The 22,343-nt window shown below is 42.7% G+C and overlaps 1 protein-coding gene across 1 annotated transcript in view; it reads right to left on the reverse strand.

The window, feature by feature from the left end:
- Positions 1 to 22,343, reverse strand: part of PCNX2 (pecanex 2) — a 328,170-nt gene that overhangs the window by 8,247 nt on the left and 297,580 nt on the right. Inside the window, exons 29-32 of the mRNA XM_054980165.1 lie at positions 14,332 to 14,476; positions 13,157 to 13,387; positions 9,612 to 9,886; positions 8,075 to 8,256 (exon numbers count right to left, since the gene is read on the reverse strand). Of these exons, the coding sequence (XP_054836140.1) occupies positions 8,075 to 8,256; positions 9,612 to 9,886; positions 13,157 to 13,387; positions 14,332 to 14,476 (833 nt within the window). The remainder of the gene's footprint in view (positions 1 to 8,074; positions 8,257 to 9,611; positions 9,887 to 13,156; positions 13,388 to 14,331; positions 14,477 to 22,343) is intronic.

A 22,343-nucleotide genomic window follows, 5' to 3' on the forward strand; every position in this document is an offset into this window, starting at 1 on the left:
TTACATGTCCCCGGTGTACAAGGACCAGCCGACCGACGCATCGCCAGCCCCCTGGGGGGGTGTCCAGCGCCGCTGGACTTAGCGCCGGAGCTGGGGGTGCCACCCTCCAGCCAGGAGGCCCAGCCCCCCAGCGGGCCCCCCGACCCGCACCCCCTCACCTGGACGGCGGCGTGGGGGAAGGCGGCTCCAGGCCCCTCGGCGGGCCTCCCCGCGCCGCCAAAGACCGGCAGGAGGACCCCGACGATGGCTGCAGCGGCAGAGACAGCCGCAGCAGCAAGGACGGCCATGGCGGTGAGGAGGGCCGCGGCGGCAAGGACAGCGGCGGCGGTGAAGAAGGCCGCAGCAGCACCCGTGTCGGAGGCCCCAGCCACGGCCCGGCTGAGCCGCAAGCCGGGAGGGCGGGGACTGCCACAGAGGAAGCGGCCCGCCGCGCCTGAGCCGGCAGCCGCGTTGCCGGCAGCCGCCCTGGCCGGAACACCCCCTTTCCAAGCCGCTCCGGCGGAGGCCGGACCCACACCGACGGAGACGCTGCGGTGCCCCGGAGAGGCAGATCCAAGGGCGCGGCGGCTGGATGCCGGGTGGATGCCGGGTGCCTTGATGCCGGGTGCCTTGAACCCCCTTGAAGGTGGATGCCTTGAAGGTGGATGCCGGGTGCCTTGAACCCCCACCTCCCACCCACATCTGAGGCAGAGGGAGCCCCCCCTTTTCCAGACCCGTCACGGCCGAGGGTGGGAGCGGCGTGGGGGGCGGAGCCGGCGCTCACAAGAGGATATGACTCAAGACTATGGGTTTAAATTTCAGGAAGGAAGGTACTGGATGGATGTTAGGAAAAAATTCTTCATGTTAAAAGTAATTCGGCAGTGGAATTGGCTGCCTAAGGATGTGGTGGATTCCCCATCATTGGCAGTTTTCAAGCAGCAGCAGGATGAATACTCGTTAGGGATGTTTTAGGCTGTTGCAGGGGGTTGGACTAGATAGTCTGTAAGACCCCTTCCAGCTCTATGATTCTATGATGCAAATTCTGCTTAGGATAGCAGCATAAATCTCCCTTTAAATGGGGCTTGAACATCCCTTCTCCTAGAACCTAACCAATGGCCAACAAAAATGTGTCCTTACCACAACTAAAAGACTTATATTACAGCACTGGAGAGACAAATTCCTATCTCCCATAATTCAATGGATCGAGAATGTTATAAAATTCTCTTCCCTCGTATTTGGCTATGTGAATGTTCCTATTTCTTCTCATAAAGTTGTGCAACAGAATAAGATTAAACAGAATTACACTGGCCCTCATAATAAATACCTGCAAATGTGGAGAATTCATGATATTAGCAGCCACTGAGCTAACCTGTTTAGAAATCCTTGTGGCTTAATTCCCCACCCCCCCCACCCCAGCTATTGTCCTTATAGCTGAGGAGAAGCCACGATTCCCTTCAGAGTCCACTGACAGTGCTAAGAATAGGTTAACTGAGAAGTGGGTCATTTCACTGCAGAATTTTCAATTATTTTTCCTCCATATGACTTGTTTAGTCAAAAACACAAGTTCAGAAGACAAAGTATCTGCAAGAGCTCCCCATAAGAGAAAAAATACTCTCTATGTGTAACTATTGGCTGCCTCCACTTGTTTATATCCCTTGAGTTTGAAAGCAACATTGATACACTTTATACACTTGACTCTTATTCAATGCACTGACAATTATCAGGAGCAAGGTCTTTTTCATGTCACAGTCATTATTGTTCATTTGATTAGTAAACTTATAATGTGTGTTTATCAGCTTTATACAAACTCCATGGGTCATCTTTGATTTCTTGGCATGTGAACAGCAAGTTTTGATTCTTTAAGAATGAAATTTCAGTTCTATAGCTTTGTGTACATGTAGCTTAAACTGTGCCAAGGAATGTAGTGCCTAGAGTGCTGGACTTTCTAAAGAGATCAGGTCACAACTTTACTCAACATTCAAGCTGGAAGTGGAAGAACCCTATGTATGCTGCCTTGGAGAAAAGGTGGGGTGAAAATACAACAAATAGATGCAATGTTATCCTGTGCAAATCAAGTTGGTCTTTGAGTTGCAATCCTATGGCTAAAAAGGTACTGTTAATTTCTAGTCAAATGCCCAAGCATCACTTCCATCTTGCCTACTATTTAAATCTGTACCATGCAAACACTTTGCTCCAGAGGCTGATACAATGTAGCTGGATCAGAGAAGCACTGACACTAGAGCTTCTCTGTTACACCATCCTGGATCTGCTTGCAAGACCACGACAATTGCACAACTTTGACATACTGATGCAGACTAAGACTTAACATTTATTTATAAGTATGGCAAGCTGAAAGTACTGGGCTGGGGCAGTAGATTTTTAGATAGTAAATAGTATTAGAAATTCTCCCTACAGTTTTGAGAAGGAATTCTCACACGTGGTGCATTTATTTACAGTACTGAAGATTACCTCATGCTTTAATAATCCCAATAATACTGGTCATTCACATATTGTGAGAAAATTTTAATATTACTGAAATGCAAACATCTAACTAAGAGCATAACTTACAAATCATTCAAAATAGTAGATGTGAATTAAGGGGAGTAGTGATATTAAGCTGTGGGTGAATCACCTCATGTTGTGGCTTCTACCTTTGGTAGTGGCAAAATATTGTATGTGCTGCTATCAAAGGGATGAGTCACCCCCTGGCAAGTGATTACATGATCATCAGTCAGCCACACTGTAATAAAAAAGGGATCTATCCCTGTGGTAGATATTGTGTGTATGTACATAGGCTCACTTGTATTAAATAAGAAGTGTTATCCTTTTGGTATCAACACTGAAATTGTGGTGACTGTCAACAGTGTGCAGTGGAGGATGAAACTCTTCATTTAGGTAATTATTTAATTTAATTTAATTTATTATATTTATATTCCGCCCTCCCTGCTTTCGCAGGCTCAGGGCGGATAACAAATACAAACATGTTTAAAAACATTTAAAAACATTAAATAATACATTTAAAAACATTTAAAAACATTAAATATAACAATTCATGCTGCCCAGTGGTTCATACATGCCTCTGTGTTTGCATAGGGGTGATGGTTTAACCCCCCCTTCACGGGGGGGGGGGGCACTGCCCGGCGTTAGCCATATGCCTGGCGGAATAGCTCTGTCTTACAGGCCCGGCGAAATGCAAGCAAATCTTGCCGGGCCCTTGTCTCGCAAGACAGAGCATTCCACCAGGTCGGGGCCAGGACTGAAAAGGCCCTGGCCCTGGTCGACGCCAGGCGGGCCTCCCTAGGGCCAGGGACACTTAAAAGATGTTTTCCGCCAGAGCGGAGAGTCCTCCGGGGCTCATATGGTGAGAGACGGTCCCTCAGATACGTCGGTCCCAGTCCGCGTAGGGCTTTGTAGGTTAACACCAAAACCTTGAACCTGATTCGGTACTCCACTGGCAGCCAATGCAGCTGGCGTAGCACCGGTGTAATATGCTCCCACACCGGTGCTCCAGCAATGACCCGCGCTGCTGCATTCTGTACCAGCTGTAACCGCCGGATCAGGCCCATGGGAAGCCCAGCGTAGAGCGCGTTACAGTAATCCAACCTAGAGGTGACCATTGCTTGGACCACTGTAGTCATGTCACGGGGAGACAAATAAGGGGCAAGCTGCCTGGCCTGCCGAAGATAATAAAAGGAAGACCTGGCAACTGCAGTGATCTGGTCCTGGCAACTGCAGTGATCTGGTCAGTAGGAACTCCCTCCAAAATATATATGTAAAAAGATGCATGTATTTTAGGATATTCAAGAGGGAAGCCACCATTTTTCAGTGTTACCTAACATGTTGACAGTCTCTAGTCTCACTACCTCTTTCTTGTTGAACAATGAATTAGTGTATGTTTTCACATCAAGTACTGACTTAATTTACTTTTACAGCAACCTAGACATATATGCAGCATCTCTAGATAATTAATAATTACAGTATCTTCCTGATCTACTAACAATGCATTAACATTTCATTTTGTACTGCTCGGGATAAATAGAGAGTAAATTTTCAAAGATGATATGAAGTGTGAATTCTGTGTAAAAAGGCCTGTGCTTCCCATAAAACAAGTTTCGTGCCATTAATCTGCTGGCACTCCTTTGAACACACATGTGTACACATACACGCATGTGCACAAACACACTATTAGATGGCTTTGCAGTTTAGAAGAGGGTAGGGAAGTTTTTGGTCCTAAACTGTAATTAGACACAGATTTTCTTAGCAAACCTTTGCTCTAACAACGCACTTTTAAAACTGTTTCGAGTATGTCAGTTCCTTGAAACTCAGAGTCTGGATCAAATTCCCTTTCTGGGTCTGTCAGGGAGTTCAATGTTAATGTCTTTCAATTAAAAAAAAATACAGCTAGGAAGTGAGTTGGAGGGGTTCTGTTATGGGCTGGTACACTCATGGGCAGATGTGGCCAAACATCTGTGCACAATTTAAACACCTAAGCTGACCACTGTCCAAAAATATTTTGCACTCATTTCAAATTCAGTGGTTACAGTGCTGTATAGTAGACCACCCATGTCTGCACATAAATAATTCCTGCATGAGTTTGGTGTATAGAACAGCCTTTATTTCCCTATCATAAGAACACTTTTCTAAGGTCAACCATGCCTGATTTTTACTCACAGCTCATAGTTATAAATGCATTTCACAGGTGGGAACACACTGGTCAATAAAGTTAAATATTAAATTAAGAAATATTTAGCCCACTTGTGCATCTCAGGATCATTATTTTACAATTAAGCTTGCTTTCTCGATTATTACGATTTCAATCATGAGTGCAAACAGGAGCAGCATTTCACTGTCAGACTAAGCAGCAATTATTTTGGCCTTACATTTTTTATTTATGGGAAGAAGCATTCCAGCCTTATCTATTAATGACAAATAGAGAATATTCAGCCAGCAATTTGCTGATTCAGGGGCAGCAATATATCACTTAGTTACCAAGTTTCTACTGCTCTGGATGTGATCAAGTAACTTCGATTAAAAAATTAAGCTAGGCAATGTCCAAGCTCACAAGCAACCTTAATCCCCCTCATTTTTCCTGGAAGATTAGTTGCCACCTTAGCTGAGGCATTGCTCATTGTTATTGTTAGAAAGAATGGCAGGAAGGAGACAACCCCAAAAAAGAATGCACCTTCTACTTCAGGATGTTTGACGGCCATCACTATTTAAGGGTGACAATAGCTTTCCCAATGTCCAATGTCACTGGTTCACATGATTTAGCAATGATCAAATGGGAATTGTCTCCTTTCTCTGCTTGAATGTATTGTTTGAAGGCTGAATCAGTATGCTGGTCATGTGCCACAGTACTGCAAAACCTTAGAAAATTCTCTCTAAAGCAAGCTTTGCCTTCATAATGTTCCATTGTAGCTTTTTGATCCAAGATCTCCAGCTTGACTACATTATAGCCTTACAAGGGTACACAGGAGAGAGATCCTCAGATTCTCATTGCAAATTCCCTGATAATTAAGTGAATGAAAAGAGAATTTTTCCCCATTCCTTACAGAGAATCAATAAGAATTTTCTTTAAAAGGAAGCAGGAAACTGGCTAAGGTGACAAGCCCTTGAATTACAAAGGGTAAAATGCTTGCTGAAGGAAGATAGTAAGATTGCAGAGAAGCAGAATGCATCTTTTCAGAAAGAAATAACGGGATAGTTACCCAAACCACACAACCGGTTGTTACAAAACTCCAGGAAAAAGAATTCCACATGGACACCCCCTGAGGGACGTAACTCCTCATTGGACTTTTACATTGAATGCTTCCGTAGACGTACTCAGGCTGAGATAATTGACAAACAACAACACCTAAAGCAGAATCTCAGCCGTGGAGAAAGAGAGACCATAAACCCTTCAAAAACAAAATCCAACGGGAGGCTGCTGAATTGGAATTCATATGCAAATTTGACTCTGTCAAGCTGGGACTGAATAGAGACTATGAATGGTTATCACATTATCACAGGTAACAGATTTCCTTTACAGAGGCGTGGTCTGGGGGAGCCCAGTGACGCCTGGTGTGGGCTTTGTTTGTCAATTATCTCAGCCTGAGTACGTGTGGGCTTTCGGGGACCACAGTTCTCTTTGTCAGATGCAGCTGGCAGGGAGAGCTGTGGTTATCGAGGGCTTATACTACATAGGAATTGGATACTTTCACTGCGGCAAACGAACACGGCAAACTGACTCCACACCAAAAGGAGATGTTTACATTTACAAGCAAAGGAATGTTTTGATTGCCTTCACACTAATTGCATCCTGTCCTCTTGTGATATATGTCCCCTTCTTTCCCCTCCCCTCCTCTTCTGTATTTGACCAGTTTGGATCAGGCATCTGATGAAGAGAACTTGATTCTCGAAAGCTTATGCTACAATAAAATTGGTTAGTCTTAAAGGTGCTACTGGACTCTTTTTGATTTTGCTACTACAGACTAACACGGCTAACTCCTCTGGATCTGTTTTCAGAAAAGGTTTCAGAAGAACAGCCTTTCTTCCCAGAGGGGACTCAAAGCAGCTTACACTGTTATCCTCTCCTCCACTTCAGAGATGAGGTAATGAACAATGATGGTCTGGAGCTAGCTGATGGACAAATTAAAAACTAACTGGCTATTTATGGCATAAATTTAAGAGTTTTTAAGGAACTCAGAATGTTCATATAAGAAAAGGATGTGACATTACTAAAATCAGCCTCAATGGAAAGTAGTAAATTAAATGCTCTTTTTTAATAGATCCAGAAAAGTCTAGTAAATTACAGACCAGTTAGCCTAGCACCTGTCGTGGGTACATTGGTGAATGGCTTATGTACTGGGAAATCTTATCTCACCCATGTTTTGGAGTTTTTTTACACATATATGGACAAGGGTTATTAAGGATACATATTTTTGGGCTTCCCAAAAGTCTTTGATGAAGTTCCTCTCTAAATGCTCCTGAATAAAAACTTAGCAGCTATGGGAAAGAGATCAGCTACTGGTTAAACAACAGGATGCAAACGGTAGGAGCAAATGGACAATTTTGCAGTGGAGGAAAGTAAGCAGTCAGTTCCAGAAGGATTGATATTGGTACTAATGTTATTTTTTTCATAAATGGGCAAGCTTTCAGATGACACCAAATAATCGAAGCATATGGTGAAGTGATCCAAAGAGATGTTTCCAAATTGGTTGAGGATCCAACAATTTGGTCAGTTAGGTTCAGTGTAAGCCAGTAAAATCAGGAAAGATAAGAGGAAGTCTTCACGCAAGTGTTATTTTACTTCATGGAATTCATGGAGGATGGGCCCATCTGTGGTTAGTAACTAACAGTGCAGTCCTAAGCAAGTCTACTCAGATTCCTACTGAAGTCTATACAATGGAGCTTACTCCCTGGAAAGTGTTCTTAGGACTGCACTGTATGTGTTTAGAGGCAGTAACCCTCTAAAAAGCGGTGCTGGACAGCAGCATTTAGGGAACCCTTGTCTCCATGTCCTGCTTGTAGGCTTTCCAGGGCCATCTGCCTGGACACTGTAAAACAGGATGCTGGCCAAGATAGACCATTGGTCTGATACAGCAGGGCTGTTTTTATGTTTCTTCTCTGGAGCCAAGGTTATTTCTGGATTTACAAAAGGAACTTGGGTTACAGAAGGGAAAAGGGTGACTAATTTCACCCTGCAAGTACCCTCTCATCTTGACTGAGAGCCAACATTGTGTAGTGGTTAGAATGTTGGACTAGGATCTGGGAGATCCAGGTTCAAATCCCCACTCTGCAATGGAAGCTTGCTGGGTGACCTTGGGCCAGTCACACACACTCAGCCCAACCTTCCTCACAGGGTTGTTGTGATAATAAATGGAGAAGAGGAGAACTATGTGAGCCATCTTGGGTCTCCATTGGGAAGAAAGGTAGAGTATAAGTAAAAGAAAATAAATAAAAATTATGAGGTGACAGGAACATGGATTTGGAACTCCTGTGTTTCTCTTGTAATGTCTACTTTAATTCTAAATGCATTATAAAATTTTACAGAGAGGCTAAATCAAAATGAAGCACAGACTCTGGCTCTAGACATAAGACATCTTGGCATAAATACCTGGAAACTGAGCAATGTGTAAAGAAGACTGCAACTGGGGTGTACTGTTCTGTGTCTGCTGGGAGCTGCTGTTCTGGCTTGAATTATTAGCTGGATTGTTGCTTGAAGATGATCCACATCTACTGTCAACTTCATCAAGGTTGCCTCCACTGTTGTGACTTGCATTACATTCTTTCCGCATTCTGATTGTTGAAAACAAATATAGCCCCAAAATGGGTCAGGCACATGCATAGTACAAAATAATAGCTTCCCTTTTGTAATTGCTTTAAATATATTTGTCAGATAAACACTAGGAACTTCAGTTTGGGCAAAATGTGTGTGTATTCTGGAAAGTAACATCAAAGTGGCTGCACATGTAGTATGCCCTAAACTGATGTTATTTCTGAAGCATCATCATACAATCAGTTAGCTGAGATTTACATCATTCTTTGCACTTTTGACCTGATGCACATAGTTCATTCCTGCTGTGCTATAATCTGGATTCTCTGTGGGTTAGTCTGCTGGATATTAATGCCCATTGTGGAAGAGGGAGGTAGATTGCCCCTCTTATAGTTTGCTCATTTTTTGATCTTCTGATGGGTTGAGTTGCTTCCACTTTCTGCAGCTTTTCAAAACAATCCATATGAAACTGGTATTGAAGGATCTATTGGATGGTGGACAAGTTGCAAATGGAGTCTTCCAAAGGAGATTCTTAGAGACTCATATGCCATATAATTCTGCCTATCAGTTCTCCCCGCCCCCAACTCCATGTTCGTTAATTTCTCTGCAATTAGAATAAATTGTATATGTTGTTCAAATATTAATTTAATAGAATGGGACTGTTTTTATTTTTAAAGACAATTTTTATTCAGCATCAGTAGAAGTACTAACAGTACTAACAGCTTACTGTACATTGTGGAACCTATGCTAAGTTAGTTAACTGCAAAATAGTGCAATGGTAGGGTGGAAGGAGAAAGGAGACCCCTAGGATACTACTGGATAGTTTTGAGGGGTGGGACATCTGGGTATGAAGAAATGTGAGTTGTATGAAAAGTTCAGAAGTATTCCACTGGTCACAACAAAGTGCATATATTTTGTCACAGTAAACATCTCCTAACTGGCAGGTCCCCTAGTACAACAAAGGTATGGAGTATAGTAGTCAACGTTAACATTTGACCAGGGCTATTGAAGTAAATCAACACAACTAGAATAAAATTGGGAGCTCTAGGAAATCAGCAAATAAATAAGGAGACTTCCAGCAAAGCAAGAGGATCACATAGTTCATATAACCGCCAATGTGATCCCAATTAGGAGGGGGGCAGTAGGACAGAACTACCTTTCCTTACCCAACCAAAGTACCCAGAAATCTTAAGTTGGGGTAATGAAGTCATAACAGAGGTTGCACATTCCACAGCAATTTCATGTGCCTTCTTTGGGATGCCCATCTTATATTTTAGATGCCTGAGAGCATGTGCACATTGTTTCAAATATTCAGTCAATTAGGATACGATTGAAGACCTCAGATGGTGCACCAGAGCCTGATGTGCTATGTGCTTACCTAAACCACTTGTTTCTGAACCATGTTTTGATGTTGTCCAGGCTAATTGGTCCACCCCAAACATTCTTCAGTTGCCTGTGGGTCCCCATGTATGATGTGGTTAAAGGAGAAACATACATAGGATATCCCAAGGGCTGGTCACATGAAGAGTTAATCAGGTTTCTCAAAACTTGTTTGTTGTTCTGAATGCTGCCTCGTTCTGGGTTACGATTGCGTAAAAAGATTAATTCTTGTTGCTGTCCTGCCCAGAGACCTCTGACACATTCCTTATTAACCTAAGCGCAAGCAGATGAACAAGTCAATTGTATACATTTCTCACATGGAAGGCCTATGCAGGTTGCTCACTCCACAAGGCAATAACAATTCCAGAACTAAAATCTACACTACAACTACATGGGTCTTCATGTCTCAGTTTAAATGAATTACCAAATATCTTTGAGGTAATTCAAATGGCTGGATGCCATTCACCCCCTACTCTTGGAGAGGAGAGAGCGAAGGGGCAGAGTCTGTCACAGTGGCAGAAGAGAGAGTCTGTCCACTCTCTTTTGTGTACAGTGCGTGGGGGTAGACATATAGGGGATAGTGACTGACCCATCCCTCTCTTTTGACCATCAGCTAGGGGGACAGGATGCGGCACACCTTCCTTGAGCATCAGGAAAGCTTGGCAAGGAGGAGCCTGAGCCAATACACACATAACAGCTCAAGACTTGGAGCCAGGTTGGCCTTGCCCATAACATTAGCAATGCACAGAGAAGGCCTAACTCTTCTGCATTCGACTGCACTGTGACTGAGCTTGGAATGGGGTTGTTCATATCACACAGAAAACAATGATGATGCCAGGAATAATGCTGCTGGATAGATGCATTGTGATCAAACAAGAAACTTAGGTTTATGTCTAAAATTAATAGAAAATACTGTCTGCTGCTGGACCTTAGTGCTTATCATCAGCCATTAGCATGTACAGATTATTGGGATCCCTCCCCTCAACCAGAGTATCCATCTTGGGCTTTCTTGGGGCCCCTTTTTTTGGAACCACTTTTTAAATGGAATGCATTAGGGTCTCCTTATGTTAAAATGGATTTTGTTCCTCCTACAGTCTCTGCAGCTAGAGAATTTTTACCCATTTTACCCATTCTTACATGCTAAACATTATGGTCAAATCCAAATTTAAAATTTGGGAAGAACTCTTTCTTATGGAAGACTTGAACAGATAAAGGAATTTATACCTTTGCACAATGGATAGGTAATGATGATGAGTTCTTGTCATTTTTCAGCTGAGGTCTAAATATTATTGCCAACTTCTGTTAAATAGCAATATTACAATTGCTACATTTGTTGGTGGTCAATTATGGCCCGCAACTCTGAGTGCTTCAGAATTTCCCCCACATTTGGAAATTCTTATTGAATCAATATAGAAAACAAAACCTACAATATTTATACAATATACAATATTTATATATAAATATTTGAGGTCAGATAATAAATATGATAAACAGAGACTTAGAGATGAATAGAGCGTCCAGTTTTGCCAAAGCAATGGGATAAGGCTGCTGTGGCTCTCATGTTGTTGCTACGGATCTTAAGTTGCAACTTATTCAGCAAAAAATTATGTTTAGAATATATTGGACACCACAGTGCTTTCTTATTAAAGGTTGGTGGTGTAATTCACAAAATCTCTCTCTTAAGCATATGCTTTGGGCATGTTCAATAGTTTAGCCCTTTTGAGAGGAAGTCATTAGTCATATTAATTTTGTATTAAAAAACTCATTTATTCTTGAGGATGTTAATGTATTGTTAAACTATTTGCCTGTCTCTTGGAATCGAAATGATGGTCAACAAAAATTGACCCTCTGTGCCCTTACAGTTGTTAAAAGACTTATACTACAACACTGGAAAGACAAAGGCCGATTCCAGACGACCTTCCCCATCCCGAAACGTCGTGCGTCGTTGCGCGGAAAACGCGAAATATCGTGTTTTCCGCGCGATGACTCGCGACGTTTCGGGATGGGGAGGGCCGTCTGGAATCGGTCAAAAACCCATTTCCTGTAATTCAGTTGACTGAAGACCTTATAAGCTTATCAACATTTTAACATATTGCATATAGATGGCAATTGGCTATGGAATTATTTTTAGATATTTGGAAACCGTTTATAGGTACTTATGTATAGATTTGCCAATAGTGTTTTGTAACCAGCATTGTTTGCTTTTTTTTTGTTCTTGTTCTGCACTAATAACTTAATTTTTTTTTAAAGAAAATACTGTGTGTGAGAATGAAGTAAGTTATTGAGCACCATGTACTAAAGGTTTAAAAAGACTATAGCAATTATATAAGAAAATTCTATATATTTTCTTCCCATTGCAAGGAAAATTGCCTTTGAAGAGTGTTGATAGGTGAATTCTGTATAGTTCCCCTCAAATTTATGCTTGCTTTTTGCAAGTTTTCTTTTTGATCACTAGAAAAACCTCTGGCTTTTTGTCTGAGTGCAAGATGCAAGTATGAAAAGCCAACCCCACATATACCCTTCATGATCTCATGCCACTCCTTTACTTCCCACAAATTTACTAGGTAACACTGAAGCAATACAATCCTATTCTCCCCCCTAGAAAAACACTGCTTCAACCATGTCCTAGGTAGAAGAAGTAGTTAGAAATGTTTCCTAGGGCTCCTGATCCTAATCTATAGAATTGAGGAGCTCTGGAGAACTATTTTAATATGGGTAAATGTTGCTGTTGCAGTGGTTTTTCTAGGTGCTTTTGTGGAAGCAGTAAGGGGGAAAGATTTTGTTGAGGCGGACCCTGATGCATGTTTGAATGAAGGGAAAGGGAAGGTGTGGCAGGGACGAGAGGCTGGCAGGAGCAGAGAGAGAGGAGAAAGAGAGCACATAAGAAGAGAGAGCACCCTAACGAGCTCTTCCCAATGCAATCTGGGTCTGAATTTGAAAAGACTGACTAACCTTGCATTGGGGTAAACCATTTTGAACTAAAGAGCTTCATTTCAAATTTTCTCAGATCATCACTACTACAAAGAAATCAGGAAGCTGGCCATACTCACTCTCTAGAGACTCATGAACAAAACTCATCTTCCAGTGATATAACTAAATAAAGGCAATAGACCTGCTCAAACCCACTTCAGAAAAGATGACTGATTTCGTAGGGGCAGTACAATAGCTGAATCAGATGGATCTCAAAATGAGCATTCTGATCTTGAATATGAATGAAAAGCACCTCTTTGGGCTTGCCATGTATAAACTAAGTTTGGGGAAGCAAAAGTATGTCATGAAACATCCCTTATGGTTGTACTAGAATTTTGGTTTATCCTTACAGAAATGTGAGCTGGTTTGGAGCAGAGACAGAGATAAGCTTATGATAAAGCTTGAGTTTTTAATGTTTAATTTGATTTAATCCTAACTTCCTTTTCCACTACATATGCTGAAAATGATTTATTGCCCACTTAGAATTCCTGGGACGGGAAATGCAAAAAAGTTAAACGAAGAAACGTTACTGACATAATAGTCAAACAATTAAATTTAGGTTAGCTGGAGTACCTTGATAACTTTGAAGCTCAAGTAGCTTTTGTGGAGCATAATGACTTTGTATTCATCTGTCCCTTCATCCACCACATGCCTCAAAGTGAGTAGCTCCTCCTTGTTCGAGAGGATCGCACTACGCCAGGCAGGATCTCCTTCATGGCAAATCACAACTTTTTCTTCAAATGACTGAATTGCCTCATAAAGGATTGCAGGGTCCTCATACTCATCTGGACAGGTGAACTGGTCCTGGTATTAAATGAAAGGCATGGCTATGATCAGAGAGTTCTGGGAAGAGACAAAAGCTATCAGTATGCCCAATCTTGATCCCCAAGAGGTGGGTCAGAAGACTGCTGATTTCAGTTAAGGGGGTAAGGAGGTCAGAGCAGCCATCACCTTCAGCATCTAAAAAGTTAGCATCCACATCTCACTGAAGACACCGGCAAAGTTCTCATGGATTTAAAAGGATCTGAAAAGATCTGAAGTTTTTTCCCCCAGATGGCTATTGGGAAAAATCTGATTAGTTTACAGAATGAACACCTATTCTGAAGGCCAAAATACAGTATTTTTCTTTTTTGTTTTTACTAGAGCTTATGGCATCCTTGGAGACATTTTATCATCATGGAAACTGAATATTTATGTGGGAGGAGTTAACTCTCCCCAACACTGTAGCCCCTATATCCATATCTGGCCATTGTATGGCTGCTTTTTAGGGACATGTTTTGAGAGTTAGATACTAATGATTCCTGGAAACTTCTGCATCTGCATCTCAAAATCTGCACCAAAAGGGATGAGAAACTATAGTGTGTCCAGAACTGGAACAAAGTGTGGTTGTTTATCTGAAAAGAAAGGATTAAATAATTAACTCATATCAATTTAGTTCCTAATATATAAAGGGTGGTACATTAATTTGATGGCTGAATAAATAAGTGATGAATTTGCATGTCTATAATATGTTAATAAAAAATATGCAGGACTCCAGCCCCTAACAAATTAATAAGGTAAAGTCACTTTTTCAGATGAAATCCACAACTGCACATTAGCTCTTTCATTTAAATTTCATTTTCTTTCAGTAATTTTTTTAAAGTTATGATCTTCCTTTATAAACTTTGTATAAGGTTAGCTCTATAAAATATCAAATACTACCAGCAGTGTTGCTATGGTAGGAAAGTATATAAAGATGAATAACTTGCCTGATGAAGTTTCAAGGACATTCTGATTGCAGGAGCAACAACTTTGTGCAATAAGTCCATATCTGCAAATACCCATTCATCTCTTGATGTTAGTCGAAAATCTCCTTTGAACAAGGCATGGAGTCCATATAGGAAGGAATCTAAGCTGAAAGATATATCACTAGTTACCTGCAGATCTGTTTCCCATTAGGCCTATTGAATACAATTATTTTATTCCCCTGTTACTGGTCCAGGATCCAGTTAAAGGGGATTACATGCTGCTTATTTCAAGTGTACTTTGCTGAGTGTGGAAGGAGAGGCATAAGAGAGTAGAAGTACAAAATAGTTGCTTAGGGCATGAATCAATCAAAATTAAATACTTTAAGTCCCATCACTTTAATCAATTTTTCCCCCTGAAATCAATGAACTTGAGTACTGCAATCCTGTTACAATTGCTGGGTAGCACAAAATTGGTCTGAAAACCCCCATGTGCCAGCAAAGCACAATTTTCCAGTGGTAGAAATACATTATACTAGACTGGTGATGCCCTTATGCTGGTGGAATTCCTTTGGTTAAACCTCCTTTAATGTGAATCTGCTGCTCAATTTTTTTTTTATTTTGGAACAAATTTAAGCAAATCAACCCCCCCTCCCCAAAAAATCCTTGCACAATCTTCTGTAAGGACTTAATGAGACGCTAGCATCTACTGTTGCACTTCTACCCAAATCCTCTCAGACCTTAAGAACAGATGTTAACATGGAGTTCAAGGTTTACTATGCAGTAGCCCTGAAGCACGTTTTTCAGGAAACCAGGTCATGCTTTTCAGGAAACCAGAATTAGTCTTCGGTGCATGTTTTACCCCACAGGATGTTCCTTAATCTACCTGACATGGTTTTACCATTTTAACAAGAGCATATTTTTGATTGTGTCCAGAGTGACACATTAGAATGTTGAACATTTTTATTATCATGTAAGGTTTCTATTGAGTATGTGTGATCTGTCCATTTAGTGAAACATACAAAATTACTCAGTAGGAAAAATGTGTTTTTAAAGAACAGAATGCCATTTAAGAAAGTGCCCAGACAATATTCAGCTTCAATACATTATGAATCTTCTTTTTACTGTATCACGTTTCCAAGAAAACTAAATGGCAAATAAAAGGAACACAGATTCTCAAAATGCGCTCTTCTTCAATATAACACATTATTAAAAATCACCACAGCAATAGTGTTACAAGCCATCAGTTGCAGCAACAGAATTTTGGGATAAAGGTTTTTATTTCACTTGTGCTCACTATGGCTTGGGATAATTCTGCTTATTACAGATGTTTACAGGAGAATGCCTAAATGTATACATTCAGCACTTCCTAATAGCAATCTGTTGCCTCTGCAAAGGAGATTAACATTAGAAATAAAATAGTAAGAAACAATTCTGTAGCCCTGTTATTTTAAATATTTTATGTCTTTCAGTGTACTATAGTGAGATCAGCTTATGAAAGTAAAACAAACTATGCACGTTATTAGTATGCAGAAGGTGTTTAGAACTGCCTGCATTTCTTTTTTCCCCTAGTGCTCAGCACATCTGTTGCAACCCCTTGGTTTAATGTGTAGGTTTAATGCGCATTGGTTTGAAGATTATAAAGAGATTAACTTTCTCAAAGTTTCCTTTAGGACTTTTCCTCCTCCATCTTAGTCTGCTTTTCTTTCTTTTCATGTACATGTGCTAGAAAGTCTGCTTTAGCTGTTGTGGCCACAATTCAGAAAGCTCCTTTAGATGCATTCATTCTGCCTGACTTGGACTGCAATCCTGGGTACATCTATTTGGCAGTAGGTTGAATTGTTTCTTTGTACTGCAGCTCTTTATGCTGTATGACACAGTGCTTCTAAAACTATTTTGCCTCTATTTAGATATGGGGTTACTTAGATACCAATATTGGTGTAATATGCTAAGGTTTAAACCAGATGCTTTATTATGGTTTGAGCCTGAGAGACTTGCCAGTCCTCTATGACTGTTTCCACTGAGACATTTTTCCCTGCCCTTCCTCCCAAACTGGAGCACCGTTTTAGGTATCCACATAGTCATCCTCCAATCATCCACTTCCCAGATTCTCCCTGTCCCTGGAATGCTGTCTCTCAAATCTGGTTTACTACTATCATTTCTGAAAGAACACTATCCTAGCACATTACCATGCTGTCTAGACAGGAAGGTACACATTTTCAAAGTTCCCATCTACATCAGCATCATTTTCCTTCTGTTAGATGCTCACAGGAGCCCATTTTCTCTGCTGTGTGCTATAGTGCTACAATGTTTCAATTACTTTTTTTTAGCCCTCAAAAAGCCCTCCATGCCTCTGCATTCACAGCAGCAATGAATGGTTCTCTTGGGCTTCCTCTGGGTTGAGCTTGCATTTGGGAATGTGCCTCTGGCCAGTAGCTTCCTTGCCCATGTGTGTTTCTGCTTGAGAGCCATCTTGGAAAATTATCCAGCCTCCCTGAGCCTTGTGGAGGCAGAGATGGCACCCAGTCTGCCTGAGCCCTGTGCAATACGAGGGCAGGGACGGATCGAGGAGGGGCAGGGGGGGTAGCCTGCCCCTGGCACCGCCAAAGAGGGGGTGCTGAGCACAGCTGCCAGCTGCTAGGAGCGCAGCGGTGGCAGCATGGATGGCTGAGTGGCCACCTGCACCATTCACCTGCCCAGCAGGACAGGGAGCACGTGGCAAGCTGGCCGCCCCCTCAGCCGGGCAGGTGAATGGCATGGAGAGCTGGGAGGCCGCCCATGCCACTCGCCTGCCCTGCTGAGGGGGCGGCCAGCTTGTCACATGCTCCCTGTCCTGCTAGGCAGGCGAATGGTGCAGGTGGCCTCCCAGCCCTCCGTGCCAATCGCCTGCCTGGCTGAGGGGGTGGCCAACTTGCTGCGCGCTCCCTGCCCTGCTGGGCAAGTGAGTGGCATGGAGGGCTGGGAGGCCGGCCGCACCATTCGCCTGCCCCACAGGACGGAGTGTGTGGCAAGCTGGCTGCCCCCTCAGCCGGGCAGGCAGGTGGCATGGTCGGCCTCCCGGCCGCCGGCGCTGCCACCGCTCTGCTGGTGGCACGTCCACCCTGCATGATGATGTCACGAAGTGATGCCATCATGCAGTGCCAGGAGTGTGTATGCGCAGTGTGCACACACAAGGGCGGCCAGACTTGGGTTGTCCCGGGTGCCAGGAACCCTAGATCCAGCCCTTGACGAGGGTGGTGGAGCCCAGTCAATTGGTTAGGCAGTCTGCCTCTTCCTTCCTCCCCACCTTCCTCCACACTTTAGGAGGGTGAGGCAAGGTCATGCAGACTGCCTTTTCCTCTCTCTCTCCCTCCCTCCCTCCCTCCCTCGCAGGGTGGGGCCAGGGCAGGCTGAGGAACAGCCCTTTTCCAGGGTTTTCCAGTTCCAGTCTGTCCCTGCTCAGAGTTGTTGTGTGGATAAAATAAAGGCGAAAAGAATGATGTAAACTGCTTTGGGCCCCTATTGTGAAAAAAAATTAAGTAAATAAATAATAATTTAATTTAATTTAATTTAATTTATTATATTTATATTCAGCCCTCCCCGCTTTCGCAGGCTCAGGGCGGATAACAAATACAAACATGTTTAAAAACATTTAAAAACATTAAATAATACATTTAAAAAACATTTAAAAACATTAAATATAACAATTCATGCTGCATAGTGGTTCATATATGCTTCTGTGTTTGCATAGGGGTGATGGTTTAACCCCCCCTTCACGGGGGGGGGCGTGAAGCTGAAAATGGGAGACAGACAAATTTAGGTAGTTCGGTTGGTGAGTGGGAAGGAAATAAGGAGGCAGAAAAGGGGGAGTGGCTATGGGGGCTTTAAGAGAAGGGAAAAGGGAAATAATGGGGAAAATAGTGGAGGCAGGGAAATATCCCCTCCTCCTGCAAGTCCCTTGCAGGTCCCTGCCTGTGACTTTAAAATGAGGGACTAAATATGATGCTCGTTCAGTTTAAATTCTCCAGGATGGCATCTATATTGTACTAAACTAGAGAATCACAGTGATCACTGAACTTGGTGGGAGGGAGAGTGTTTTCTCTTTGCTCCTGGGACTCAAACATTTCTTGAAATTTGATGGAAGATTACAGCAAATCTCCAGGAAGAAAAAGAGAGAAAATCCCAGAAGGGATGGAGCTAGATGAATATGTTCACCTTACTCTTTCTCTGCATGCAGTAGGATCTCATGTGCATTATGGGTGTTGTACAGTACCCATACATGTACAATACTCATACATGTACAATAACCACACCATGTACAGTAGAAGAATGTTGGACATGGGGGATTAAGGTGTTTTAATTAATTATACATAGGCTGTATCCATCAGCATAGAGTATTCAGAACACTTCAGACCTACATTCTCAGAAATCCTAACAGCTACCTTATATGGTAGGGCAGTGTTGTTATCATCATTGCAGGTGACAGGCTGGGTTAGGTTGCTGAGACACCAGCAACCTAAAGCCAACATAGTGACAAAGGGGGATTTTGCACTTCTTTCATGGCTCACATAGTCACTAACTATACCAACTGAGAAACAGTCACTAACTATAGGTAAAAGGTAAAGGTAGTCCCCTGTGCAAGCACCGAGTCATTACTGACTCATGGGGGGACGTCACATCAGGACATTTTCTTGGCAGACTTTTTACGGGGTGGTTTGCCATTGCCTTCCCCAGTCATCTACACTTTACCCCCAGGAACCTGGGTACTCAATTTACCGACCTCAGAAGGATGGAAGGCTGAGTCAACCTTGAGACAGCTACCTGAACCCAGCTTCTGCCAGGATCGAACTCAGATCGTGAGCTTGGGCTGCAGTACTGCAGCTTACCACTCTGCGCCATGGGACAACTGAGAAATAACAATTCATCTTTTGCCCTTTTTTAATTTATATACTGCATCCACGATAAATAAAACAATGCATGAGTGCATAACGCTATTATCTTATTTTTCAGATTATTTATCTGAGGGCCAAGCTACAAGTGACGAATGACACTTGAACGGCAAGTGGATTGAGTGGAGCGCAAGTGAACAGGGAGAAATACACTTGCCGTTCAAGTGTCATTCGTCACTTGTAGCTTCGCCCTGAGGCATATAACCGGCTGCATAGGTGCAGGTTTATATGTACTTTCTGAGATAATACTCTTATTTAGAATACATATTGCATAATTTGAAAGATAATGTTTGGCTCCCGCCCACTGCCATTTACCCTGACAGGTAACTGAAATGTTATTTACATACATTGCACAAGAGTATTTACCACTGTAGGTTGCCGTTGAAATCATCTGATTAATTGATTACACAATTTATGTGTAAATGAATGCAAATTGGTAGCTTACATATATAATGTAAACTTCACATTTGATATAATTGTATACAACTCAGTATTACTCTCTAAACATTAATTTTGTGTTATTGTGGTAATGACACCTTAATGAACACTGTCAACATGAGGAAAGTTACACAAAAGGTCCAAGACTGAACTTACTTGTTGTTTGCTAAACCCTACATAACATTATGTGCTAAAGGGAATACCTTGCATAATCACATATTATTGCATTTCCTGATATCTGGTCTAGCTGCAAAGCATGGAACTAATTCACAGATGACCCCAACATCAATGTCCTTAATGTGGTAAAGATCAGAATTGAACCTCTGCCTCCCTCCACAAAGCGCATTAGAGCATATGCAGCCCATCCATCCCTTTTCCAGTGGAAATGACATGAGCATGTAAACACACATGTGCTGGGCTCATATCACACATCATTCTGAATCCTAATGCTTGCAAAATGAACAAAAACATTTTTGTAGAAGCAGCGCTTTCCACATTCACTTGCTACCCCCGAAAGTCTCTGGTCTGAACAAAACAGTGTGCAGCATTCCAAGCTTGCTCTGCTGGTACAAAGGAGATGGAGAAAGTTTGCCTGATTCCTTCCTCCTGCAGTTGCCATTTTGTTCAGGAGGCCCCCACCACACTCAGCAAAGTCTTGACAGGGTGCATAGAGAGCTGCTGGGGGAAGGCAGGGAAAATCTACCCTTGATGAATTCCTTCCATCTGTCCAAAAGATCCTGAATTCTATAGGTACAAGAGGGGGACCTGCAACGACTTGTGGAGGGCATCTCATTTTTCCCTTGCCCATCATGTGCTTTTTTCCTTTCCTTGTCCCCCCCCCCATAGCCTCTAACCCTTTTCCTGCTTCTTTTTCTCCTTCCTACCCACCTTTGCCCCCCAGCAGTCTCTGCTTTTTTTCTCCTCCCCACCTACCTTTGCCCCCCCCAGCAGTCTCTCCTCTATGGCCCAGTTGCATGGTTCCAGGTAAGCCAGGCTCAGTTGCATGGTGGGGATCGAGAAGGATTTTCGGGAGGTACTTTGCTGTTTACTGATCTTTTGTTCCAATTATAGAGATATAGCAATTATTTCAAAATATATTTGTGAGAGCTAGAATCCAACTCATAATGTCCAAGTAGGGTTGCCTCTGCCCCCTGCCACCACTCACCTGGCCGGAGGAGGGGAAAGGTGCAGGAACAGGTCTCCTGGGGGAATGCTCTTGGTGTGGCATGATGACATCACTTCAAGGAGTGGTGTCATTGCACAAGCCACAGGAGTACTCCCTTGCTTTGCACCAGGCTGATTTGGGCCCCAAATGGGCTGATTCTTTAATAATCAGCCTAGCATGAAGCACGGAAGCATTTCCATGGCCTGCGCAATTTTGCCACACTTTGTAAAGGTGAGTGCTGGGTCCCCCACTTCCCACCAGGAAGGTAAGGGGGCCTGGCAACCGTAGGTCCATGACCCTGATCACTGTCCAGAAAAATTAAAAGGGACTTGGGTTATGTTACATGTTTCTCTCTCAAGCTAGATACTGCTTGACTTGGACTTTGGCCCAGGTCACTTTATATATGAAAGTGTCTAATCTCCAAAATTAACATTTTTTAGATGCACAATGAACTGTAATTCTTCATGATATAGAATGGTGTGTACCATCAACACTTTCCATACTAATTCACCAAAGTTCATTAACATTGAACCCATACCATTTCTTCTCAAAAAATGGTTGCCATCAGACTTAATGATAAATTATAGTAAATCCGTGGGCATATGACCATCCACTCTTCTTCTCTTGCATGTGGCTTAGGAATTGAAGATTTCCTGGTTTGCATTCGTGGAGAAGGTAAAGGGACCAATGAGGGTCAACAAACTGAAGCTCAATTCAGACAAGACTGAGATATTGTTGGTCAATGACAATTGATACTCAAGGATTAAGCCTGTCGTAGAGGGGGTTGCACTCCTTCTGAAGGTGTAGGTTCATAGTTGAGGATGCTGCTAGATTCTGGCCTAGGGTCAGAGAATCAGGTCTCTTCCATGCCACTGTCAGTCTATGGAGAACAGGATACGTTGAAGTTGACTCCCATCCCTTGCAACAAGAAATCCAAGCTCTCTTGAGTTAAGGTTCTTTAATGAGATATCATAGCTTCAGCATATATATGTCCATAGGTTACACAGAGGCAAGTAAAAGCATCTGGCTGTACACAGGTCCTTTGTTGAGAATGACGTATGGAGTGCTTGCTACAAAGTTTCAGTCCCTCTACGTAAGCCCCCGACCCTTGGTGCCCAACCAGCTAGGTACAGTCAGTGGGAGAGTAGGATGGAACTGTCCCAAGGCCGCTGTGGTGAGCCATCTCAGATAAGAGCTCAGCCTTCCCAGGAGCTAGACAGCTTATGTGAAAAACAGACACACACAGGAGATGATTGCAATAAATCACAAAGATGGACAACAGACCTGACATTTCTGCCCCCCCAAAGGCCCCCCTTTCACACACCCCGGCCCTGGCTTGTTGGGGAATTTCTTGTGGAAGTTGGCTGTAAGGTGGGGAGCGTTAACATAGGAGTGTTAGACCCACTCCCGGAAGCTTTCGTCAATGTCTTTCCACCTGATTAAGTAGTAGAGTTTTTTTGTTTTTCCATTTGGAGTCTAGAATCTCTTCTACTTCATAGTGGACT

Source organism: Eublepharis macularius, chromosome 1 (assembly GCF_028583425.1).
Source record: "Eublepharis macularius isolate TG4126 chromosome 1, MPM_Emac_v1.0, whole genome shotgun sequence".
Classification (NCBI taxonomy): Eukaryota; Metazoa; Chordata; class Lepidosauria; order Squamata; family Eublepharidae; genus Eublepharis; species Eublepharis macularius.